General features: G+C 46.2%; 2 protein-coding genes across 4 annotated transcripts; one reads left to right on the top strand and one right to left on the bottom strand.

Moving 5' to 3' along the window:
* Positions 1 to 53: 53 nt before the first annotated feature.
* LOC130519771 (sodium/potassium-transporting ATPase subunit beta-3-like) lies at positions 54 to 10,196 on the bottom strand. The gene is made up of 7 exons (XM_057023352.1): positions 10,007 to 10,196; positions 1,936 to 2,064; positions 1,658 to 1,756; positions 1,399 to 1,586; positions 1,278 to 1,328; positions 1,044 to 1,130; positions 54 to 971 (listed from the first exon to the last, which is right to left on the bottom strand). The coding sequence occupies exons 1-7, from the start codon at positions 10,113 to 10,115 to the stop codon at positions 804 to 806; spliced, it is 831 nt and encodes a 276-aa protein (XP_056879332.1). The 5' UTR covers positions 10,116 to 10,196; the 3' UTR covers positions 54 to 803.
* On the top strand, positions 10,076 to 26,647 carry nyap2a (neuronal tyrosine-phosphorylated phosphoinositide-3-kinase adaptor 2a). Of its 3 annotated transcripts, none has more exons than XM_057023338.1 (8): positions 10,076 to 10,213; positions 14,126 to 14,526; positions 17,111 to 17,327; positions 17,434 to 17,741; positions 17,862 to 18,884; positions 21,689 to 21,805; positions 21,939 to 22,051; positions 24,473 to 26,647. In XM_057023338.1, exons 3-8 carry the CDS (start codon positions 17,125 to 17,127, stop codon positions 24,698 to 24,700), a joined length of 1,992 nt encoding a protein of 663 aa, XP_056879318.1. In that variant the 5' UTR covers positions 10,076 to 10,213; positions 14,126 to 14,526; positions 17,111 to 17,124; the 3' UTR covers positions 24,701 to 26,647. The 3 variants fall into 3 exon arrangements, with proteins under 3 accessions (XP_056879318.1, XP_056879320.1, XP_056879319.1); XM_057023340.1 differs by lacking the exon at positions 24,473 to 26,647 and adding an exon at positions 22,903 to 23,366; XM_057023339.1 differs by lacking the exons at positions 10,076 to 10,213; positions 14,126 to 14,526 and adding an exon at positions 16,476 to 16,741.
* The last annotated feature ends 481 nt before the right edge of the window (positions 26,648 to 27,128 follow it).

Consider the following 27,128-nt stretch of genomic DNA (forward strand, 5'->3'; position numbering starts at 1 on the left):
GAGTGAAGAGCTCCGAAACCAGACGTGTGAGCACATTAAATCAGGGTTAGGGGTTCGGGTTAGGGTCAAACCATAACAGGGTTAGGGGTTCGGGTTAGGGTTAAACCATAACAGGGTTAGGGTTCGGGTTAGAGGGTTAGGGTTCGGTTAGAGGGTTAGGGGTTCGGGTTAGGGTTAAACCATAACAGGGTTAGGGTTCGGGTTAGAGGGTTAGGGGTTCAGGTTAGGGGTTAGGGGTTCGGGTTAGAGGGTTAGGGGTTTTGGTTAGGGTTAAACCATAACAGGGATAGGGGTTCGGGTTAGGGTTAAACCATAACAGGGTTAGGGTTCGGGTTAGAGGGTAGGGGTTCGGGTTAGAGGGTTAGGGTTAGGGGTTAGGGTTAGAGGGTTAGGGGTTCGGGTTAGAGGGTTAGGGGTTCGGGTTAGGGTTAAACCATAACAGGGTAGGGGTTCGGGTTAGAGGGTTAGGGGTTCGGGTTAGAAGGTTAGGGGTTCGGGTTAGGGGTTAGGGTTAGGGTTAAACCATAACAGGGTTAGGGGTTAGGGTTCGGGTTAGAGGGTTAGGGTTTAGGGTTAGAGGGTTAGGGGTTCGGGTTCGGATTAAACCATAACAGGGTTAGGGGTTCGGGTTCGGGTTAGGCCATAACAGGGTTTAGGGTTCGGGTTCTGGTTAAACCATGACGTGGACAAACTCAAGTCTGACTCTGGATCCTCGCAGGAGTGTGAACACAAAAGCGGTTCAGACATCCTGGATCAGATCGGGTCTGGATTTAAAGCCAGATTTGGCTTTCCCTGGAAAGGCTTTACTCAGACACTTTGACCTGGAATGAAACACGACCCATGAATTTGTCCCGCTCATCGTTGTTCCGTAAATTTGTCCCCTCGAGTTTACATTCAACACTCAGCTCTGCGTCATAATCCTGTTTAGAAAACAGCAGCTTGACAGCAACCATCGGCTGCACGTAGTTGGGCTGTTAAGAGACAGATTAGTAGTGTTAATAATTGTCAGAATTGTTTTTTTTTGGACAGACACTTTTACTCACATGAGCCTTTTTTCCATAATACGGGAAGAACATTTTATCCAGACGAGCCTCTTCAGGAAAATACTGAATCCTTAACTGAGCATCACTCTATTGGAGGTGGAGATGAAGGAAAAGTTACCCTGTTGTTCACAGCACGATGCTCCACAACATGTGAGCACCTGCACAGATGCATGCTGGGTTAGGGTTAGGGTTAGGGTTAGGGTTAGGGTTAGGGTTAGGGTCAGGGTGTGTTACCTTGGCGGTGCAGTGGATGTACGGGTCACCTTGTGGCTTTAGTCCAACCACCTGTGGACAGACAGCGGGTCAGAATTGGGTTTCCATCTTTAGTTGTGCATCACCGTGGTAACATACATACACGGTTCATTTTAATGAGGACGCAGGGTTTCCCATCAGCATATCCGAAGCTGGAGTCTCCCAGGCCGGAGCACTGCTGCAGGATGCTGCGTTTGAACTGACACACCTTCTTGATGGCCGTGTGCTCTTGCTCGGTGTACTCGCCCACCAGACACAGATCATTGCTCCCCTGAACGCTGTCGTTGTACCCTGCACACACCAGCAGCACATCAGCACCTCCTGCTCCCCACGGCAGCCGTGTGAAGGTGGCCTGTACTCACGCTGCAGAAGGTTGTGCAGTTGTTGCGTGTACTGACTGTAGTCTGCCGCGTTGCTGCGGTTGAAAATGATTTCAGATGTGTGAGGATGAATGACCAAACCTATGATCCAAGAGCAAATCCATAATAATTCAGATACAAATTAAATTTTCATGAGAACAGACTTATGGGTGGAAATAAAACATGTTCTGTGTTCTCCAGCTCCAACAAGAACCGGCTGGTTGAAGATGGAACGAACCTTCACACACTTCTGACAAACAGACCTGACGGTCGTCCCTCACCTGGGTTAGCAATGCGGTCCTGATGGCGAGGAACATTTTCATCTAGAGTCTGCAACAGGACCCAAATGGTGAGGGAGAACATTCCTGCCAGAACGCCGTAGAAGACCAGGTAAAAGAGCAGGATGAGGCCTGAGGACGGCAGCAGGAATAAAGACATCACAACCAGCTAAATGCTACATTTACATCATTCTGTCATTAGCATCATTAGCATTGTAGCAATACCAGCTAAACCTTAGCTCCCAATGAAATTAACTGGTTGAAACTAGTCACCTCTGTGCCACATCATTAACTGGTTGAAACTAGTCACCTCTGTGCCACACATCATTAACTGGTTGAAACTAGTCACCACTGTGCCACATCATTAACTGGTTGAAACTAGTCACCTCTGTGCCACATCATTAACTGGTTGAAACTAGTCACCTCTGTGCCACATCATTAACTGGTTGAAACTAGTCACCTCTGTGCCACATCATTAACTGGTTGAAACTAGTCACCTCTGTGCCACATCATTAACTGGTTGAAACTAGTCACCTCTGTGCCACATCATTAACTGGTTGAAACTAGTCACCACTGTGCCACATCATTACTGGTTGTTGAAACTAGTCACTTCTGTGCCACATCATTAACTGGTTGAAACTAGTCACCTCTGTGACACATCATTAAGTAGTTGAAACTAGTCACCTCTGTGCCACATCATTAACTGGTTGAAACTAGTCACCTCTGTGCCACATCATTAACTTTTGAAACTAGTCACCACTGTGCCACATCATTAACTGGTTGAAACTAGTCACCTCTGTGCCACATCATTAACTGGTTGAAACTAGTCACCTCTGTGCCACATCATTAACTGGTTGAAACTAGTCACTTCTGTGCCACACCATTAACTGGTTGAAACTAGTCACTTCTGTGCCACATCATTAACTGGTTGAAAAGTCAAATAGTCACCTCTGTGCCACACCATTAACTGGTTGAAACTAGTCACCTCTGTGCCACATCATTAACTGGTTGAAACTAGTCACTTCTGTGCCACATCATTAACTGGTTGAAACTAGTCACCACTGTGCCACATCATTAACTGGTTGAAACTAGTCACCTCTGTGCCACATCATTAACTGGTTGAAACTAGTCACCTCTGTGTCACATCATTAACTGGTTGAAACTAGTCACCTCTGTGCCACATCATTAACTGGTTGAAACTAGTCACCTCTGTGCCACATCATTAACTGGTTGGTTGAAACTAGTCACCTCTGTGCCACATCATTAAGTAGTTGAAACTAGTCACCTCTGTGCCACATCATTAACTGGTTGAAACTAGTCACCTCTGTGCCACATCATTAACTGGTTGAAACTAGTCACCTCTGTGTCACATCATTAACTGGTTGAAACTAGTCACCTCTGTGCCACATCATTAACTGGTTGAAACTAGTCACCTCTGTGCCACATCATTAACTGGTTGAAACTAGTCACTTCTGTGCCACATCATTAACTGGTTGAAACTAGTCACTTCTGTGCCACATCATTAACTGGTTGAAACTAGTCACCACTGTGCCACATCATTAACTGGTTGTTGAACTAGTCACCTCTGTGCCACATCATTAACTGGTTGAAACTAGTCACCTCTGTGTCACATCATTAACTGGTTGAAACTAGTCACCTCTGTGCCACATCATTAACTGGTTGAAACTAGTCACCTCTGTGCCACATCATTAACTGGTTGAAACTAGTCACCTCTGTGCCACATCATTAACTGGTTGAAACTAGTCACCTCTGTGTCACATCATTAACTGGTTGAAACTAGTCACCTCTGTGCCACATCATTAACTGGTTGAAACTAGTCACCACTGTGCCACATCATTAACTGGTTGAAACTAGTCACCTCTGTGCCACATCATTAACTGGTTGAAACTAGTCACCTCTGTGCCACATCATTAAGTAGTTGAAACTAGTCACCTCTGTGCCACATCATTAACTGGTTGAAACTAGTCACTCTGTGCCACATCATTAACTGTTTGAAACTAGTCACCACTGTGCCACATCATTAACTGGTTGAAACTAGTCACCTCTGTGCCACATCATTAACTGGTTGAAAGTAGTCACTTCTGTGCCACATCATTAACTGGTTGAAACTAGTCACCACTGTGCCACATCATTAAGTAGTTGAAACTAGTCACCTCTGTGCCACATCATTAAGTAGTTGAAACTAGTCACCTCTGTGCCACATCATTAACTGGTTGAAACTAGTCACCTCTGTGCCACATCATTAACTGTTTGAAACTAGTCACCACTGTGCCACATCATTAACTGGTTGAAACTAGTCACCTCTGTGCCACATCATTAACTGGTTGAAACTAGTCACCTCTGTGCCACATCATTAACTGGTTGAAACTAGTCACCACTGTGCCACATCATTAACTGGTTGAAACTAGTCACTTCTGTGCCACATCATTAACTGGTTGAAACTAGTCACTTCTGTGCCACACCATTAACTGGTTGAAACTAGTCACCTCTGTGCCACATCATTAACTGGTTAAAACTAGTCACCTCTGTGCCACATCATTAACTGGTTGAGACTAGTCACTTCTGTGCCACATCATTAACTGGTTGAAACTAGTCACTTCTGTGCCACATCATTAACTGGTTGGTTGAAACTAGTCACCTCTGTGCCACATCATTAACTGGTTGAAAGTAGTCACTTCTGTGCCACATCATTAACTGGTTGAAACTAGTCACCACTGTGCCACATCATTAAGTAGTTGAAACTAGTCACCTCTGTGCCACATCATTAAGTAGTTGAAACTAGTCACCTCTGTGCCACATCATTAACTGGTTGAAACTAGTCACCTCTGTGCCACATCATTAACTGTTTGAAACTAGTCACCACTGTGCCACATCATTAACTGGTTGAAACTAGTCACCTCTGTGCCACATCATTAACTGGTTGAAACTAGTCACCTCTGTGCCACATCATTAACTGGTTGAAACTAGTCACCACTGTGCCACATCATTAACTGGTTGAAACTAGTCACTTCTGTGCCACATCATTAACTGGTTGAAAACTAGTTACTTCTGTGCCACACCATTAACTGGTTGAAACTAGTCACCTCTGTGCCACATCATTAACTGGTTAAAACTAGTCACCTCTGTGCCACATCATTAACTGGTTGAGACTAGTCACTTCTGTGCCACATCATTAACTGGTTGAAACTAGTCACTTCTGTGCCACATCATTAACTTGTTGAGACTAGTCACCTCTGTGCCACATCATTAACTGGTTGAAACTAGTCACTTCTGTGCCACATCATTAACTGGTTGAAACTAGTCACCTCTGTGCCACATCATTAAGTAGTTGAAACTAGTCCCTCTGTGCCACACCATTAACTGGTTGAAACTAGTCACCTCTGTGCCACATCATTAACTGGTTGAGACTAGTCACTTCTGTGCCACACCATTACCTGGTTGAGACTAGTCACTTCTGTGCCACATCATTAACTGGTTGAAACTAGTCACCTCTGTGCCACATCATTAACTGGTTGAGACTAGTCACCTCTGTGCCACATCATTAACTGGTTGAAACTAGTCACTTCTGTGCCACATCATTAACTGGTTGAAACTAGTCACCTCTGTGCCACATCATTAAGTAGTTGAAACTAGTCACCTCTGTGCCACATCATTAACTGGTTGAAACTAGTCACCTCTGTGCCACATCATTAACTGGTTGAAACTAGTCACCACTGTGCCACACCATTACCTGGTTGAAACTAGTCACCTCTGTGCCACATCATTAACTGGTTGAAACTAGTCACCTCTGTGACACATCATTAAGTAGTTGAAACTAGTCACCTCTGTGCCACATCATTAACTGGTTGAAACTAGTCACCTCTGTGCCACATCATTAACTGTTTGAAACTAGTCACCACTGTGCCACATCATTAACTGGTTGAAACTAGTCACCTCTGTGCCACATCATTAACTGGTTGAAACTAGTCACCTCTGTGCCACATCATTAACTGGTTGAAACTAGTCACTTCTGTGCCACACCATTAACTGGTTGAAACTAGTCACTTCTGTGCCACATCATTAACTGGTTGAAACTAGTCACCTCTGTGCCACACCATTAACTGGTTGAAACTAGTCACCTCTGTGCCACATCATTAACTGGTTGAAACTAGTCACTTCTGTGCCACATCATTAACTGGTTGAAACTAGTCACCACTGTGCCACATCATTAACTGGTTGAAACTAGTCACCTCTGTGCCACATCATTAACTGGTTGAAACTAGTCACCTCTGTGTCACATCATTAACTGGTTGAAACTAGTCACCTCTGTGCCACATCATTAACTGGTTGAAACTAGTCACCTCTGTGCCACATCATTAACTGGTTGAAACTAGTCACCTCTGTGCCACATCATTAAGTAGTTGAAACTAGTCACCTCTGTGCCACATCATTAACTGGTGTGAAACTAGTCACCTCTGTGCCACATCATTAACTGGTTGAAACTAGTCACCTCTGTGTCACATCATTAACTGGTTGAAACTAGTCACCTCTGTGCCACATCATTAACTGGTTGAAACTAGTCACCTCTGTGCCACATCATTACATGGTTGTGAAACTAGTCACTTCTGTGCCACATCATTAACTGGTTGAAACTAGTCACTTCTGTGCCACATCATTAACTGGTTGAAACTAGTCACCACTGTGCCACATCATTAACTGGTTGAAACTAGTCACCTCTGTGCCACATCATTAACTGGTTGAAACTAGTCACCTCTGTGTCACATCATTAACTGGTTGAAACTAGTCACCTCTGTGCCACATCATTAACTGGTTGAAACTAGTCACCTCTGTGCCACATCATTAACTGGTTGAAACTAGTCACCTCTGTGCCACATCATTAACTGGTTGAAACTAGTCACCTCTGTGTCACATCATTAACTGGTTGAAACTAGTCACCTCTGTGCCACATCATTAACTGGTTGAAACTAGTCACCACTGTGCCACATCATTAACTGGTTGAAACTAGTCACCTCTGTGCCACATCATTAACTGGTTGAAACTAGTCACCTCTGTGCCACATCATTAAGTAGTTGAAACTAGTCACCTCTGTGCCACATCATTAACTGGTTGAAACTAGTCACCTCTGTGCCACATCATTAACTGTTGAAACTAGTCACCACTGTGCCACATCATTAACTGGTTGAAACTAGTCACCTCTGTGCCACATCATTAACTGGTTGAAAGTAGTCACTTCTGTGCCACATCATAACTGGTTGAAACTAGTCACCACTGTGCCACATCATTAAGTAGTTGAAACTAGTCACCTCTGTGCCACATCATTAAGTAGTTGAAACTAGTCACCTCTGTGCCACATCATTAACTGGTTGAAACTAGTCACCTCTGTGCCACATCATTAACTGTTTGAAACTAGTCACCACTGTGCCACATCATTAACTGGTTGAAACTAGTCACCTCTGTGCCACATCATTAACTGGTTGAAACTAGTCACCTCTGTGCCACATCATTAACTGGTTGAAACTAGTCACCACTGTGCCACATCATTAACTGGTTGAAACTAGTCACTTCTGTGCCACATCATTAACTGGTTGAAACTAGTCACTTCTGTGCACACCATTAACTGGTTGAAACTAGTCACCTCTGTGCCACATCATTAACTGGTTAAAACTAGTCACCTCTGTGCCACATCATTAACTGGTTGAGACTAGTCACTTCTGTGCCACATCATTAACTGGTTGAAACTAGTCACTTCTGTGCCACATCATTAACTGGTTGAAACTAGTCACCTCTGTGCCACATCATTAACTGGTTGAAAGTAGTCACTTCTGTGCCACATCATTAACTGGTTGAAACTAGTCACCACTGTGCCACATCATTAAGTAGTTGAAACTAGTCACCTCTGTGCCACATCATTAAGTAGTTGAAACTAGTCACCTCTGTGCCACATCATTACTGGTGTTGAAACTAGTCACCTCTGTGCCACATCATTAACTGTTTGAAACTAGACTGCACACCACTGCCACTGGCCACAATCATTAACTGGTTGAAACTAGTCACCTCTGTGCCACATCATAACTGGTTGAAACTAGTCACCTCTGTGCCACATCATTAACTGTTTGAAACTAGTCACCACTGTGCCACATCATTAACTGGTTGAAACTAGTCACCTCTGTGCCACATCATTAACTGGTTGAAACTAGTCACTTCTGTGCCACATCATTAACTGGTTGAAACTAGTCACTTCTGTGCCACACCATTAACTGGTTGAAACTAGTCACCTCTGTGCCACATCATTAACTGGTTAAAACTAGTCACCTCTGTGCCACATCATTAACTGGTTGAGACTAGTCACTTCTGTGCCACATCATAACTGGTTGAAACTAGTCACTTCTGTGCCACATCATTAACTTGTTGAGACTAGTCACCTCTGTGCCACATCATTAACTGTGTTGAAACTAGTCACTTCTGTGCCACATCATTAACTGGTTGAAACTAGTCACCTCTGTGCCACATCATTAAGTAGTTGAAACTAGTCACCTCTGTGCCACACCATTAACTGGTTGAAACTAGTCACCTCTGTGCCACATCATTAACTGGTTGAGACTAGTCACTTCTGTGCCACACCATTACCTGGTTGAGACTAGTCACTTCTGTGCCACATCATTAACTGGTTGAAACTAGTCACCTCTGTGCCACATCATTAACTGGTTGAGACTAGTCACCTCTGTGCCACATCATTAACTGGTTGAAACTAGTCACTTCTGTGCCACATCATTAACTGGTTGAAACTAGTCACCTCTGTGCCACATCATTAAGTAGTTGAAACTAGTCACCTCTGTGCCACATCATTAACTGGTTGAAACTAGTCACCTCTGTGCCACATCATTAACTGGTTGAGACTAGTCACTTCTGTGCCACACCATTACCTGTGTTGAAACTAGTCACCTCTGTGCCACATCATTAAGTAGTTGAAACTAGTCACCTCTGTGCCACACCATTAACTGGTTGAAATTAGTCACCTTTGTGCCACATCATTAACTGTGAAGAATCGGTGACTCAAACTAGGATGGCAACCCGGTCTGAGACCTGCAAACACTTGTCAGCCAATGAGATCAGCTGGATCTCTCATAAACTGATTGATCTGAGAGCAGATCATCATAAATTCACAGTAATGGACTATACTATTTATGGACTATTTTTGATTCTCTTATACGGGACCTTTTTCCTGAATGGTGGGAAGATTTTCTTTTTCTCGGGATTGTTGGCAACAGTAGTTTTACTGTGTAATGGGGGGGGGGGGGAGGGGGGGGGCGGGGGCAGGACCCCAGGGAAACAGTCCTCATCGTGGCTGCTTGATCATAAATTGGGCACCCAACATTGAAGGGACACACAAAAAAAATCAATGTAGGCTATACGTCACAGAAAACACGAATATTTTACATTATTATATTTTACATTATTATCATGACCCCATATGTTGGATTTAGATTTGTTATTTTAACCCTAACACAACGCAAACTCCTGGGCTCTTATTTTGGTACTTCCTGTTTCGGGCAGTGTACATTTGCATATTAGCTAAATATTTAATTTCACCCGAAATTTAGATTTAACGTTTTGATTTAACATTTAGATTAATAGCCAATTAATCTTTGTGTATCATTTATTGTTTGTATTTATTATTTGTCCAACATAGCATTTTATTTTTTGTAAATGTCATAAATGTCGTAAATGTGACATAACGCTGCAGTTAATTTATTTTTAGCTTCAGCCGCTTTACAAACGGCAGCAACAAGAAAACCTCCGATTAAACCTGATCAAATAAAAGAAACCCCGATTTTCGGGTTAGATTAGTTTTCATTCTCATGATAAATTATTCTGTCAAACATCTCGGTTTTATTGCAGCCTCAACAAAATCACCCAATAATCAATTAAACAATCAGCCAGTTCTGTCAAATGATCGGAATTATAAATATTCAAGTATGTCTTAAGGAAAAGGGAACCGGTCCTGGTCAGCTCGGTTCTCCTGCACCTCAGCAGCTCCAGAGGTCCAGCTCACCCCAGCTGCTGGAGGTCCTCCCCAGGAACTCTCCGCTCCTGCGGTTATAGATGACATCTGTCCAGGAGTCCTTCGCCTCCTTCATCCCTCCTTCCTTCGCCTCCTTCATCTCCCGTCAGAGTTCTGCTGGACAGCCGGTGTCTTGGACCTGGACTGAGCTGATCCGGAATATCCAACAAACACGGAGCCACTTCAGCACAGCGATCGGTAACACACACGCGCGCGTGCGCGCAAACCCACAAACAGCTGGTTTGTTTTTTGTTGTACGGCTTCCTCCTTATTTACGATGCAAATAAATCTAATCTAATCTAATCTAATCTAATATAATATAATAAATATAATATAATATAATATAATATAATATAATATGACTGGAGTCAGGTGACCAATGAGGCGCATCACCTCCATAAAACCCCGCGCTCGCACGAACCGGACACGCGGATACGAGGAGACAAAAGAGTTGTCCTGTCTCCGTCTGCTCTCCTTCTCCTTTGCTTGTCTACTTTGCTTGTCTCCTTTTCTTGTCTTTATCTAACCTTGATCATGTCCTCTTCTTGCTTCCTCTCCTTATTCATTGCCTCCTGTCCTTCTCTTCTGAGTTACCTGTCCTCGTTTCCTTGCTTCCTCTCCTTGACTCATTAGGCTTTTAGAAAGACTAGATTTTGAACAGAGATGGCGTTAATGGGCAGATCTGATCTGTTTATTTCATGAAGGTGAAAACCAAAATTCCATCAAACAGCTTTGACTGCTAATGCTGACCTATTAGCATTAGCTTTGACGGCTAATGCTAATGGGTCCGAAATGTTGGGGAGCGGTTGGAAATAACAAAGTGAAAATTATATATTTAGGTAGATTTTTCAAGTATCTATATTTTACTTGACTGTTTATTTTTGAGATGACTTTTTACTTTTAGTCCCTACACTTATCCACAAATATCTGTACTTTCTGTTCCTCACATTGGGGGGCTCAGCTGTCCAGTGAGCGTCCAACGGGGAATAAGACAGGGTTGTCCTATTTCTGAACAGTTGTACTCATTGGCCATCGAACCTCTTCTAAACAACCTAAGAACTAGGCTGTCGGGACTTTTGTTACCTGGTCTTCCTGAGCGTCCCCAGATGGTGGTATCGGCTTATGCCGATGACATCAATGTTTTTGTTGGGGATCAGGGTGATGTGGACAACCTGATTGATAGTTCAGACCTCTACCAAGAAGCCTCCTCTGCTAAGGTAAACTGGGAGAAGAGTGAAGCTCTGCAGGTTGGCCCTTGGGCAGGTAGGGACAGACCAAGACTACCAGGAAACCTCAGCTGGGGTAGACAGGGCCTAAAAGTCTTAGGTGTGTTCCTTGGGACAGAAACCTTTGAAAAGAAGAACTGGGAGGGTGCTGTGGAGCAGGTGTGCACCAGACTGTCCAAGTGGAAATGGCTGCTACCTCAGCTTTCCTACAGGGGGAGAGTCCTGATTGCCAATAATTTGGTCGCCTCGACTCTTTGGCACAGGCTGACGGTCTTACCGTAACCGGCTGGCCTAATCGAAGGAGTTCAGAAGATGATTGTGGACTTTTTCTGGTCGGGCCAGCACTGGCTGAGGTCTGCAGTGCTGTACCTGCCAGTACAGGAGGGAGGACAGGGATTGGTGGACATTGCATCTCGTGTCACAGCTTTCAGACTGCAGGTGGCACAAAGATTGTTGTACAGTTTTGGTGTGCCGTGGACGGATATGGCCTGTCTGTTGTTAAAGAAGGCTGGGCGACTAACACCTGTTCCTGCTTCAGCCCCAGTCCATGGACCTGACTGGTCTTACTCCCTTCTACCAGTCAGTGTTGAAGGCATGGCAGGTTTTATCATCTAAACACAAAGCTGTGACAACACCAGGGATGTGGATCTTTGAAGAGCCCCTTTTTGGAAACAGCATCATCACCTCTCGGGTCCTGTCCTCCACCAGCCTGAGGTCCAGACTGAGGGATGCTGGAGTAGTGAAGCTGGGCCACTTGCTGAAGACCTCTGTCCCCGATCTCTCTGACCGGCTCAACATGAGGTCCAGCAGGCTGCTGCTCCAGCTTGTGAGAGAGGTCTGTGCTTCCCTGCCAGAGGCCCCAAGAGTCTTTGTGTTGGATCCGTCTGTGTCTGAACTGTGGGACGACAAGTGTGAGTATGTCTTTCCCTCCTTGGCTGTCTGTCCAGCTGTAGGACAGTGGCAGCCCGAGGAAGACGACCTGCTGTCCCTGAAGTCTTCGGTATCAGTGGATTTTGAAGGTGTCGGGAGGAAAGATCTCTACATCTTAGCTGTGAAGGTCAGAAACTTGCGCTCCCTGGAAGGGCTGAAGGCGTCAGGGCGGACTAGTTTTTTTGGCGCAGGCTCTTCCCCGGGGGGTTGTTGGCGGTCCCTGTACAAACCTCCTGTTGATAAACGGACAGGAGACCTCCAGTGGAGGATTGTGCATGGGGCCGTAGCTACTAACAGGTATCTGGTGCACCTTGACCCCAGCACGGGGGATGGCTGCCCTTTCTGCTCCCAGTCAGAGACCATCTACCACCTCTTTGTCCAGTGTCCCAGACTGATGGGGCTGTTTGGACAGCTACAGAGGTGGTTTCTTGGGTTAGGTGAGGGCTTTTCTTTCAGGACGTTTATCTTTGGTCCACACTACCGTGCAAGGAGGAAGGCTGTACACCAGTTGGTCAATGTCCTCTCGGGGACGGCTAAGTTGGCCATATGGAAGACCAGGAAGAACCGGGTGAGAGGTCAGGGGTCAGAGGACGTGGTGGCCATGATGACTGGACTGCTGGCAGCTCGGCTCAGGGTGGAATTTAATTTCTTCTGACCCGCCAAATTGGCACATTCGAAGACATCTGGGGCGTGAGAGAGGTCCTGTGTTCAGTTAGGGAGAATTGCTTGATCCTGAATTTTTGAAGGTCCCCAATCTCTCGCTCTGAATTGTGTAAATGCAAGTGCGAATAATGTAAATGTGAATAATACATGTAAATAAAGGTGTTGTTAAAAATCAAATCAAATCTCTCTCTCCCTCCCCCCCTCTCTCTCCTCTCTCTCTCTCCCTCTCCCCTCTCTCCCTCCCCGTCTCTCTCCCTCCCTTTGGTGAGTTTTTGTCGTGTTTTGCGGCAGGGATGGCGTCCTCGGGGACGCCGTCTCTTTCAGTCCAACACGGGGTGCAGGTCCAACCCGACCCGTCCGTATCGGTGGAGGAGGTTCTCCTGGCTGTGGGAGACCAGGTGGGACACGCTAACCTGTCCTACGCCTCCAGGATGAACAGACGGGTCGTAGTTTTTGTTAAAGAGGAGCGACTGGTGGCTGAGTTGGTGGGGAGGGGGGTGACGGTGAATGGAGCGTACCTGCAGATGTCCCCGCTCGCTGCGCCCTCCACTCGGGTCACCGTCTCAGGTGTTCCCCCATTCATTACTAATGAGGCTCTGGAGCAGGAGCTGCAGCGGTTCGGTAAGATGGCGAGTGGTCTGGGGACCGTGGGTCCGGGGACCGTGGGTCCGGGGACCGTGGGTCTGGGCTACAGGAGTGATAAACTGAAGCACGTGCTCTCGCTCAGGAGGCAGTGCTTCATGTTCCTCACCTGTCCGTCACAGACAATAGACGGACGGAGGTGATGGAGTCTGACTCTGACTCCTGTGGGTCTGTAGTGGGACCGGCCTCCCCCCGACGCTACCGTCTCCTTGGACCGATGGCTTCTGGTCCACCTCCAGGACCGATGGCTTCTGGTCCACCTCCAGGACTGGATGGATTGTTCAGACTTTTATAAACATTCCTCCAGAGCCACAGAGGTGGTTTCTGGGCTCGGGGAGGGTTTTTCTTTCAGGCTGTCACATCGGGGACGGCTAAGCTGTCCCTATGGAAGACCGTGGACTCTTTACTTAGTTTCTATGAACTGACAGGACAAATTAGTCCATTTGAAGACATCTGGGGAGTGAGAGACGTCCTGGTTTTAGTTAGGAAAATTGTTTGATTTTGAATTGTTGAAGGTCTCCAATGTCCCTCTGAAATGTGGAAATGTGAATGTGGAAATACATGTAATCAAAGGTGGTGTTAAAAATCAATCTCTCTCTCTCCCCTCTCTCCCCTCTCTCTCCTCTCTCCCCCCCCCCCCCCCTCCCAGCAGAAAGAGGCGGGGCTATCAGGGTTAGAATACTGTCAGGTTGCTGTGGTTTCAGCCTCTCCTTCCTTGTGCTGACTGTTCTTGAGGATGTGTGTGAGGCTGCAGGATGTGTGAGATGTGTGGAAGACGCATGTGAGTGTGAGTGTGTGTCTACGACTGTGTGTGTGTGTGTGATTGTTTCAGCTGTGTATGACAGGAAAGAGAAAGGGAGGAGAGGAATGAGGTGTTAAAGGGTGGACTTGGATTAACGTCACCACAGCAGACCCATCGTTTCCTAAAGACAGTGGAGACGACGCCAACGACATTTCTCCATCTTTGTGGAGAACATTTGCAGAACATTTGGGCGGAGGGACAGCTACACAAAAGGGATGGAGGGAGTCTGACTTCTCACTGGTCCTCCGGTAAGCTTCAGACCTACTCATGCCTCCTCCATTTCAGTCTGGTGTCACATGGTGTCACATGTTCCATCTTCTCAGCCTTTGATCCTGCTCAATCAATCATCTTCTCATTTGTCTGTTGCTCTGTTTGTATTAAGTTGGCTCCTGTTGTCACTGACGTGTCAATAAAGTCCATTCAAAAATGCACCCGTCTTCTCTAAACTGTGTTTGTTCCCATCTGTCTAATCAGTCACGGCAGCCATCATGGATTTGATAAAAATAAAGTTTCTTTCTGTACAAATGTGTTCCAACATGGCCTCCCAGTCAACCAGATCGATCCACAACCCCAACCCAGTTTTCAGATGTTTGGTACAAACTAGACATTTATTGATCACCATTGATTCCAATACAGAATGTGAGCAGAGTGGTCAAGTTAACAGCGTCTTTGGCTAATGTTAGGAAGAAGTTGATCGTTAAGCAGCATGAAAACAATAGCACATGCTTTAATTAATGATTAGAACATCAACTTAACCCAGGTTTCATTGATAAATATGATACAAAGATGGAGCTCATACAGATCCTCCAAGTTAGCAGGTGAAACACACGTCATGCTGCCAGAACATCCAGTTTTTGTAGTCATTGTTAATTTGGTTAATTTGGTCACACGATGCTACCATGGCCTGTAAAGGTCAGTCTGTCACAATCAGGATTTTCCAGAGATGCTATGATGCTAATTAAAAAGCTACAACACAGGACAACCGACTGCCCAGTGACACCAGTGGTTACTGGTTCAATTTTGCCCCCTGCAGCTTTGGAGGAAAAGTGTTATTTTAGAATCTATATCCTCATGAAATAGTTTTTTTGCATTGTCTTAAAACATCCACATATTTTTAGGATGATAACCATCATCTCGAGGTCCACATTATCTCGGTCATCCAAGCGGTCATGGGTGTCACGTGCAGGTTTGCCAGCCCTCTGGTTGGGTCAGCAAAGGTCCGCGTTCCCTTTTCTCCCCCCACCTATTCTGCTTCTCTTCTTCATCCGAGAACGGGAAGCAATTACATCATACTCCTCTGGGAGATGCTGCTGTTGCTAGGATACCACCAGCTGACTCCCTGTTCCATTTTTAGAAGGAGGCTGGGAGTCAGATGGGTGGGGGAGGGGATGCATGTAGATATGGAGAGCATGAAAAAATTACAAATCGAAAATTTTCATAAATGATGTGTCATTTTCATCACCATCGACCGTGAAGCAAAGCCGATTTCATCTAAATGATGAACATTTTCCGACCTCACAGTTAATGCCTTTGGTTTGTGGACAAAATAGAACTTTGGAAGATGTCAAATATACACATAACAGGTGAGCATTTGCCAGAATGCACAGAAATAGTCCTACATACTCCTGCATGGCTGTTGGCATGACCCTTGCACCTGAAGAACTAGAAGAATCATCTTTGTCAAAAATTTCAGCCCAGGAATCAAACCTCCAAACCTATATAGGTTTCGTGTTCCTCCTTCCTGATGTTGCTATCACTTGGGATTGCTACATCTATCACCACCACTGGCTTCTGGTGTTTATCCACCACCACTATGTCAGGCGAGCCACCACCATCTTGTTAGTCTGGATCTTGGAAGTCACAGAGGATCTTGGCCTGCTTGTTCTCTAAACTCCACAGCTTCGCTGTCTAAGAAGCAGCTCTTAACTCAGTGTTCAAATATCCACAATAAGAACACGAGAAGCTGGAGAACTTCCAAGGGCTGAAAGAGGAGATGGACAGAACGTGGGGCATGAAGGCAACAGTGGTCCCAGTCGTGATTGGGACACTAGGGGCAGTAACCCCCAAGCTGAGTAGATGCTCCAACAGATACCAGGAACCACATCAGTGATCGCAGTCCAGCGCAGTGCTAGGAACAGCTAAGATCCTGGGCAGAACCCTCAGAGTCCCAGGCCTCTGGTAGAGGACCCGGGTCTGGGTTAGGGTTAGCATGTACATGTACAGACTATTCCTGCAGATACAACCGCTCAAACTGATTTGCAATCTAACCCTCCCCTGAAGGTCACTAATCCTTCTGTTAGTGTTCCGTGACTTTACGTTATCATCGCTGATGTCTAGTTTGTTCTGTCGCCCAGGCAGCAACTGTCAGACTGAAATGATCTTCATCAGCACTCTCGGGTCCCAATGGTGACCTGGTGCCATCAGTCTGACAGCACACAGTCACCGTGATCCTCCGGAGATCAGGTGAGATGCTGGAAGATCCAACAAAATCACCTCAAAGAAACAAACAAGAAAACGTTCAAATAAGTGTTAAAACTATGAATCGGGTCAGAAGCATCTTTAAACTTCTGCAGATTTTTCCTTTTCTTTTCCACTGTAACACAATCAGCATTTACAGAGCTACAACATATGAATCAACAGTCTTGATCAGCACATCATACGGGTCAATATAGCCGAGTTCAGGTCAAAAAAAGACATGAATGGTCATTTTTATATCATATTATTGTTATCTGTTAAGAAGCCTGAGCAGCTCCAACCATGGGTCACATCTGGCCCACATGAAGGACTCTTGTGCCCTCAGACTGAGCCTGTCCAATCTGATCCTCCTTGCAGCTCCATAAGGAGCCATGACGTCTCCGGAGGAGGCCACCACCTTCAGGAGGTTCTTTCAGTACATCGAGGATAGTGGCCTTCGGACGTATGATGGCCTGGTGATCCAGAATGCCTCTGACATCGCCAGAGAGAATGACCGTATTCGGAACCAGACCAACTGGACCTACCTTCAGGAGAAACACCAGAAGAAGAGGCGACAGGAAGATGCCATCAAGAGGTAAAACACATGCTGCCACTTGGTTTTGTGGGGGTGGGGGTTTGAGAAAAAAAGCCAACATTTTAGTTCCATGTGTAATATAAACATCTCTCATTTGCCCATGAAGGATAGGTGAAAGTGTTGCTATGGCAACAGATGGGGCGTACTCTGGGAAGCACTTTCGAATGGGTTTCATGACGATGCCAGCTCCGCAGGATCGCCTGCCACCAGTTAACCAGGGCTTTGCTGTGCGCTCCCAGTCCCTGCACTCAGTGGGGGGAGGGGACAATGACTCCAACCAAGGACGAAAACAGCCCCCACCCAAACCCAAAAGAGACCCCAATACCAAGCTGAGCAGCAGTTCTGAGACCGTGGACGGAGGCTCTGGAGTCAACAAGAGATACGACACCAAAGAGACTCAAGAGACAGCTGAAGGTGAAACGACCATCTCAAAAGAATCTTCTCCCACACCTGTTTGAGAATTTGGATTTTTGTAACAAAACCTTAGAAATTCTGTGGAAATAAAATCTGATTGGTTTATGTTTTTGCCTGCAGCTCGGTGTCATCTGTACCCTGAGGATTTGAAGAAGATGCCCCCTCCCAAGCCCAAGCGGAACCCCAATACTCAGCTCAGCACCTCTTTTGATGAATCGTACATCCGCAGCCATGGCAAAAAGAAGTCTTCTTTGTTGTGGGACAAATCGTCCTCTCGGAGTCAAAGTCCAGCATCACGTGACACAGATGATGACGAGCCAGTTTACATCGAAATGGTGGGAAACATCATGCGGGAGCTTGGAGGACAGCAGGTGGTGGAGGATGAGCAAAGCGAGGTGGTGTATGAGGAGATGAAGTATCCGATGCTGGAGGACTTTCTGCAGGATTCCCATGCTGCCCTAGTGGATGCTGAAGGGTGGGCCTCTCGCTGTGACATCCCACCACCTTTCCCCAACCTCCTTACACATCGTCCACCACTGCTTGTGTTCCCCTCTGCTCCTGCCCAGTGCTCCCCCAACTCGGACGAATCACCACTCACACCGTTAGACGTCACCCGGCTGCCCATGATGGAGAATGTTTCCTACAGTAAGACAGAACATCCACAGAGCCCTGCCCACCACCACAAAGAACGAGACCAGGATCTAGACCGAGATCTGCACTGCACCTCCACCATCACCTCTTCGGGACGCTCTTCGGCTCCTCCTATTCCTTCTAATTTTTCCAAATCCTCTGGTCGCTCCCACAGTGGTCACGGTTATCCTCGGAGCCAATCGGCGTGCCCATCTCCAGTGAGCATGGGCCGATCTTTGACTCCCCTGAGCCTGAAGAGGCCACCGCCTTATGATGCTCTCATGGCTGGAGGAAGCATACCCCGCTCTTCTTCATCATCATCCTCATCCTCTCATCGCGGAGGAGAGGGTGGGGCTAAACTCAGTAACTCCTCGTCCACACACGGATCCATGCAGAATGTGTCATTAAGGTCACAAACACCAACGAGCCCATCTGAAGAACTCAACAACCTGTTCACCTCAGGACGACAGCTGAAGAAGAAAGGAATGGGCAGGAAGGGCAGAGACAGTGAAGGTACTTCTTCAGCAGGACATCTGTAGCCCCCAACACGACCTGATTTATGTAGATCATGACGAACCCAATGCACAAGGAGATCTGACATCAAATGAAATGAAAAAAACCCTCTGGAGGTGTTTTTAAGCATATCGCTATAGCATACAACCCTAGCTATTAGCATACAACTATAGCTATTAGCATATAACTTTTCTAGACTTTTATGAGCTTTTAAGGCAGTTGATCCATCGGCAGCAGCGAGTGACTCTAAACACCTCTGGCAATAGAGTTCAGGCAGTTGGTCCATGTTACTATCTACTACTACTAGAGTTACTATCTACTGCTACTAGAGTTAGTATCTACTGCTACTAGAGTTACTATCTACTACTACTAGAGTTACTATCTACTACTACCAGAGTTACTATCTACTGCTACTAGAGTTACTATCTACTGCTACTAGAGTTACTATCTACTACTACTAGAGTTACTATCTACTGCTACTAGAGTTACTATCTACTACTACTAGAGTTACTATCTACTACTACTAGAGTTACTATCTACTGCTACTAGAGTTACTATCTACTGCTACTAGAGTTACTATCTACTACTACCAGAGTTACTATCTACTGCTACTAGAGTTACTATCTACTACTACTAGAGTTACTATCACACATGCGCAAATGGATGCGGTAGTAACGGGCAGCAGACGCAACCATTAAAGATGGAAGATGCGTAACAGCACGATGGACCTATCGATGTACAAAAACTCCACAACAGTTGACAGAGATAAAGGTTTATGCGCACTCTGTAGGAGAGAGTTTTCAAAAACTGTTATTTAATTATGGTTAATCAAACATGAATCTGCAACCAGGCTGTGATTCACAAATTAGGAATAATGAAAATATGAACAACTTTGACAGCACTAGTTTGAACAGATTTCAAAAATTGGCCAATTGAGTTGTGGTCAATTGGTTATTTGTGGTTATTTGAGGACGATGGAACACAAGCGCAGGTTTAATCTTTGTATCTGAGGTGTTCGCTGCATCCCAGAGGCCATGAGCTCCTATGTTCCTTCTAAGCCCTAACCCTAACCCTAGCCCTAACCCAGAGGCCATGAGCTCCTGTGTTCCTTCTTAGCCCTAACCCTAACCCTAGCCCTAACCCTGACCCTGACCCTAACCCTAACCTAGCCCTAGCCCTAACCCTAGCCCTAGCCCTAACCCTAACCCTAACCCAGAGGCCATGAGCTCCTATGTTCCTTCTTAGCCCTAACCCTAACCCCAACCCTAACCCAGAGGCCATGCGCTCCTGTGTTCCTTCTTAGCCCTAACCCTAACCCTAGCCCTAACCCTGACCCTGACCCTAACCCTAGCCCTAGCCCTAACCCTAGCCCTAATCCTAACCCTAACCCTAGCCCTCTAACCCCTAACCCTAACCTAGCCCTAACCCTAGCCTAGCCCTAACCCTAGCCCTAACCCTAGCCCATAACCCTAACCCTAACCCTAACCTAGCCCTAACCCTAGCCCTAACCCTAGCCCTAGCCCTAACCCTAGCCTAACCCTAACCCTAGCCCTAACCCTACCCTAGCCCTAGCCTAACCCTAGCCCTAACCCTAACCCTAGCCCTAACCCTAACCCTAGCCCTAACCCTAGCCCATAACCCTAACCCTAACCCTAGCCCTAGCCCTAACCCTAACCCTAACCCTAGCCCTAACCCTAGCCCTAGCCCTAACCCTAACCTAACCCTAACCCTAGCCCTAACCCTAGCCCTAGCCTAACCCTAGCCCTAACCCTAACCCTAACCTAGCCCTAGCCCTAACCCTAGCCCTAACCCTAACCCTAACCCTAGCCTAGCCCTAACCCTACCCTAACCCTAACCCTAACCCTAACCCTAACCCTAACCCTAACCCTAACCTAGCCCTAACCCTAACCCTAGCCCTAACCCTAGCCCTAACCCTAACCCTAGCCCTAGCCCTAACCCTAACCCTAACCTAGCCCTAACCCTAGCCCTAACCCTAGCCCTAGCCTAACCCTAACCCTAGCCCTAACCCTAGCCCTAGCCCTAGCCCTAACCCTAGCCCTAGCCCTAACCCAGAGGAGAAAGAACATCCTGCTGAACCTGGAGATGAAGAAATATTAGTGTTTTATCAGTTAAGATGGTGTTGCCATGGTGACAACAGTTATTGATTTTAATAAAGCAAAAGTGTACGCAGTGACTCCTGCTAGCCAGTATCAGCAGTATTTGGCTCAGTTTTTAGGAATTTAATCTCCAGCCAGGACAAAAACAGGAATTTTGAGGGCATCAGCTCGGTTCTCATTCTCTGATATTTTTATGTTTCTGTGAAACAGCTTCACCTTTTTATAGAAGCAGAAGGTCAGATGTCCCAGATAGTCACAATCCTTGACATAACGTTAGAGTTTATGGCTTTAAAACTGTGAGCAAGAGTTGAATGTAGCCTCCCTTCGCTAATTCCTCCCTCCTCCGGTGCCTCCTCATGTGTGCCCTCAGAGATGGTTGATTGTTCTGGAACACCTTCTCTCTGGAACACCTTCTCTCTGGAACACCTTCTCTCTGGAACACCTTCTCTCTGGACACCCTCACCCATAAACTGGGTCAGGCTGACAGTTTTAACAAATATGACTAAAAGGGTTGCTGTTTTTTGTAAACTGCAAATTGCACCTTTAAAAGTTGATTAAAATTGACTCATCAGATTTAATTCAGAATTTTGAGGATTTTGAGTTGCATTCTCCGGTTCTGACGGGTTTATGAGTGTTTAGTTCTATGATGGTCGGGACATTCAAGGTGGTTTTGTTGTGTCTCTGCAGGAGACTCCAGATCTCAGCACCGACATGACAGCAGAGACCGAGACGGACAATCCAGTCCAGTTTTGGGTCGACTCGGCAGGTCTTCAGTCAGCCCCACCATGATGCTGTCAGGGGGAGGTGAGGAGGTCCTGCTGAGACCAGATGATGGCATTAACGGGGCGACTGGACCTGCCACCATCCTGAAATATTTAGCTCCACCTTTATGGGAGGAGCTGGTGAGTCCAACTAACCCTAAAATGTTCTCCCTCAGAACCAAAGTCCATGTGTAAACTGGGCCGATCCGCATCGACATCAGGAGTTCCTTCACCAGGTGGAACACCTCAGCGTCACCTGTACGAGCCTCATCACCACGCCCTCAGCCAGGTAGCACACCTGTAGACATGCCTGTCTGCCAGCTGCACCTGACACACCTGAACCACCTGCTGCCTGTCTGTCTGCCCGCTTCTCTGTCTGTCTGCCCGCTTCTCTGTCTGTCTGCCTGCCTGTCTGTCTGCCTGCCTGTCTGTCTCTCTGCCTGCCTGTCTGTCTGTCTCTCTGTCTGTCTGCCCGCCTGCCTGTCTGTCTGCCTGCCTGCCTGCCTGCCTGCTGCCTGCCTGCCTGTCTGTCTGTCTCTCTGTCTGCCTGTCTGTCTGCCTGTCTCTCTGTCTGCCTGTCTGTCTGCCTCGCTGCCTGCCTGCCTGTCTGCCTGCCTGCCTGTCTGTCTGTCTGTCTGTCTGTCTGTCTGTCTGTCTGTCTGTCTGTCTGTCTGTCTGCCTACCTGTCTGTCTGCCTGTCTGTCTCCCTGTCTGTCTGTCTGTCTCCCTGTCTGTCTGCCTACCTGTCTGTCTGTCTCCCTGCCTGTCTGCCTGCCTGCCTGTCTCCCTGCCTGCCTGCCTACCTGTCTGTCTGTCTCCCTGTCTGTCTGCCTGCCTGCCTGCCTGTCTGTCTCCCTGCCTGCCTGTCTGTCTCCCTGCCTGCCTGCCTGCCTGTCTACCTGTCTGCCTGCCTACCTGTCTGTCTGTCTGCCTACCTACATGTCTGTCTCCGTGCCTGTCTGCCTACCTGTCTGTCTGCCTGCCTGCCTGTCTGCCTACCTGTCTGTCTGTCTCCCTGCCTGTCTGCCTCCCTGTCTGTCTGCCTGCCTGCCTGTCTGCCTACCTGCCTGTCTGCCTACCTGTCTGTCTGCCTGCCTGTCTCTCTGTATGGAAGTAAATCCCGCCCATCCTGTATTTCAGGACTGATTTATCTGATGAACTTTGTCCGTCAGCTGACTGAGGAAACCTTGGAAATAATTCTTGATCTGTTTTCTTGATCGATCATTTGTGCTAATTCCTGTGTTACATCACTGATTGTGGTTGAATTTAATGTATTCGTACTTCTAATATCTTTCCACTCATTTGTTTTTATATTTATATCTTCATCGTAAAACTGGTGAAACTATTGTCATCATTCTTATTGTTTAGATTTACTTGCACTAATATTGATTTTTTTGGACATCTTCCATTAGCGAAGATCGTTAGTGATTCTAACGAGATGCTCGATTTAGTCTGTTTATACCTCCATACTAACATAATCCAGCAACATAAATACTAACTAACTAACTAACTAACTAACCCATAAACACTAATCTGAGTAATATAAAACTGATAAATGACACCAAGAACCTTTGAAAATACTGTAAATAAAACGATTAAATCTGTCAGATGTCTTTTAAGTATTTCTGTATAAAAAATAATACCACATAAACAACTGTAGACCACCTGTCTGTCTGTCTGCCTGCCCGCCCGCCTGCCTGCCTGCCTGTCTGTCTGTCTGTCTGTCTGTCTGTCTGTCTGTCTGTCTGCCTGTCTGCCTGTCTGTCCGTCTGCCTTCCTGCCTGCCCTCCTGTCTGCCTGTCTGCCTGCCTGCCCTCCTGTCTGTCTGCCTGTCTGTCTGCCTTCCTGTCTGCCTGCCTGCCTGCCTGCCTGCTGCCTGTCTGTCTGCCTGTCTGTCTGTCTGTCTGTCTGCCTGCCTGCCTGCCTGCCTGCCTGCCTGCTGTCTGCCTGCCTGCCTGCCTGCCTGCCTGCCTGCCTGCCTGCCTGCCTGCCTGCCTGCCTGTCTGCCTACCTGCCTGTCTGCCTGCCTGCCTTTCTGTCTGTCTGCCTGCCTGCCTGCCTGCCTGCCTGCCTGCCTGCCTGCCTGCCTGCCTGCCTGCCTGCCTGCCTGCCTGCCTTCTGTCTGTCTGCCTGCTGCCTGCCTGCCTGCCTGTCTGTCTGCCTGCCTGCCTGCCTGCCTGCCTGCCTGCCTGCCTGCCTTCTGTCTGTCTGCCTGCCTGCCTGCCTGCCTGCCTGTCTGCCTGCTGCCTGCCTGCCTGCCTGCCTGCCTGCCTGCCTCCTGCCTGTCTGTCTGCCTGTCTATGTTAGACGTGGACACATGAAACATCTGCACACATACGATGACTCCACATTCAAAACTGCTGGGTCACCATGACGACGCCAGACTTGGCTTGTTTGGACACGTTTGACTCGACACACTAAGGCAGTTTTCTCTCATGAGCATGTTTGGTTTTTAATTATCGCTCTTATCTCATCAGCTAAACTGTAGCAGGTTTTATTGCCAATATGCCACAAATTAGGTACACACACAACACACGACTACAACACATCAAAAATCTTTCTGAGAAATACTAACTCCAACTTAGTTCGTTAAGTAGTGTCAACAGGCTGTTTTATTATTATTTTGCGCTCATTAGCCAAGCAATCACAAATATAAGGAGAGGACAGAGTTAGCACTGGTGGCTAACTAGCTAGCACATTTACATTCCAGATGCCGTGGCTCTGTGGAGACGCCACCATGATGGAGATGATCCAGAAAAAACGCGTTCTGTGTCGAGAGATCAAAGCTCGTCAGCGGCCTGAAAAGAATCTGTGTAAGCAGGACAGTATGCCCATCCTGCCCAGCTGGAGGAGGAAACTGCCCCCGCCCTACTCTGCTGCCCCCACCGCCAAGGCCCCCGGACACCCCACCACCGTGTTCTGGGACACGGCCATCTGAGGCAGACCCCATCATGATGAAATAGCCATCAGGCCACGCCAGCCAGTGACACCTCCGTCTTTGATCTTTGATTTCCTGAATTCTGGTACAAAAGGGTTTTATTAATGATAATTAATAGTTATTATTATTATACATTATAATTAAAGCTATATTGATAGAAAAATAACAGAACATACTGTTGTACGAAATAGATCAAACATTTATTCTTTGAAATGTTCAGAAACTTTTTATTTTGTAATTAATGTTACATCAAAGGTGTTATCTTGCCAACCAATCAGAACACGGGGAGGCGTGGCCATTCAGGTGTAGCAGAGCTTTGCGTTTTTTTTCTATCTGAATGGTTCCAATGTTTGTTTTTTAAATTCTGACACTCGTGTAGCAGAAGGCGTAAAAGTATTTATGAAACTGTAAAATGTAAAAAAAGGTTTGACCCGAATGTGTCGCCAACATCTTTTATACGCCAACAGAATCTGTGATGTCTGTTTTGTGTGCAAGAAAAAGTCTGTACAAGATGATGTTTTTATATTCAAAAGGAATTTTATTATAATAAGAAAAGCACTATTTTAAGATGAGAATATTTTGACACACTAGCTGATCTGCTGTCATCTGTGGATCCAGAAATACAGATGAAATTTAAATTGAACTCCAGATTAGACAAATTAGACACACAGAGACTTTGATGAGCCGAGTTTGGAACTAAACATTGAATCACTTTCATCACCAGTGTTGCCATAGTGACATCAGGCCAGATCAGGGGATCAAATTTCAACTGTTAGCTGTTAGCCAGCACCACATTTGTCTTCCTGCTGGAGACATCTCATGTTGCTATGGTAACACAGAGCAGCATGGTGGCAGCAAACGTGTGAAATGGTGCCCCTGTAGGTGTAGAATCACATCGAAATCTTTAAAAACAGAATAAAATAAACAAAATAAACTTTACTAGTCAAACAAGATCATCAGAGTCTCCTCAAAAAGTCATGTGACCCACTGGGTCTGTGGGACGGTGGAAAGATGGATTTAGCAATGATGAGCTGACTGACATGATATCAATGGAAAAACAAATGATGCAAAGTGTGTTTAGAATTTGTGGTGAAACCACAGAGAGGCTTAAAGTGTGAGAACACACACACACGCGCGCACACACACACACACACACACACACACACACACTTGTTCTGTTTGCAGCCTCATGAAATGAGATCAGCTGTGATTGAATCCAAGTGCACTTCTTTAGTTCAGAACATGCTACAAAGAGCAGCATTAGATGTTCTTTACACACCAGAGTGTTTCTGATATCATTGTGACCACGTGTCTGTTCGTGTGTACAGAAGAAATTAGAGCCACTCCAAATGTTAGTGAAGCTAACTTGTATGTGCATTACTTTGCTAATTATTATTAATGATTAATTTGGAAATAATCAGAAATGTTTTATAATCAGGAAAAATCAGATTTCTTCTCAAATAATATGTTAAAAAAAACAATAAATTTTCTTCTCTTCTGTATCATTTGAAAATCTCTGGATTTTTTTTTCTTGTCAGGTTAAACTCAAGATTCAAGATTTCTTCTGTTATGTTTGTGCATCCATCCTGAAATGTAGCCTCAGGACAACACACACACACACACCACACACACACACACACACACACATAATTGTTCTGACTGTGAATTCAGTGAAGGTGTTGCTTAAAAAACGAAATCATCACAGAAATCTGTCAAACGATGCTTTCTGCAAGAAATGACCTGGACAACCTTTAAACATTCCATCTGAATTTTCTGAAAAGAGCCTGTTGGTATCAAATTAATGACTGAATTAAAAAACAACATTCTTTTGGTGTTTTTATGTTTAATCTCTGCACTTTCATCATGAACATGGTGTTCTTTGTAACGTCAAATGTGTGATCAAGTTTAAATTAGACAAGAAAGAAATAAAACATATGCATACACAAACTCAAGTTTTCCTCTTTTTATGAGCTTTTCAGCTGTTTTCATCTAAAATCATCTTTTTTTCATTAGAACTGTAGCCAGGCTGAGACAATTGTTCAGTTATGATATGAGTTATGATAAAAAGATCACTTGGAATGATGATAAATATTTTTGTCTGAGCATGAGAGTACAAATGGAAGGAGCATTGGTTGGATGGGTTATAACCTGCCTGTAGCCTTGCAGAACAGGCAGGTTTGAACCAAACAGTCCCTTAGTCAAATATTTCTCCCTCTTCGCAATGCTTGTGGTTTCGTTTCGTTTTTTGCCGCTTATCCGGATCCGGGTCGCGGGGGCAGCAGCTTCAGGAGGGATGCCCAGACAGCCTCTCCCCGGCCACTTCCATCAGCTCCTCCAGGGGGACCCCCAGCCGCTCCCGAACCAGGCCAGAGATGTGATCCCTCCACCTGGTCCTGGGCCGGCCTCCTCCCGGTGGGACATGTCCGGA

The sequence above is a fragment of the Takifugu flavidus genome, unplaced genomic scaffold, assembly GCF_003711565.1.
Source record: "Takifugu flavidus isolate HTHZ2018 unplaced genomic scaffold, ASM371156v2 ctg204, whole genome shotgun sequence".
Classification (NCBI taxonomy): Eukaryota; Metazoa; Chordata; class Actinopteri; order Tetraodontiformes; family Tetraodontidae; genus Takifugu; species Takifugu flavidus.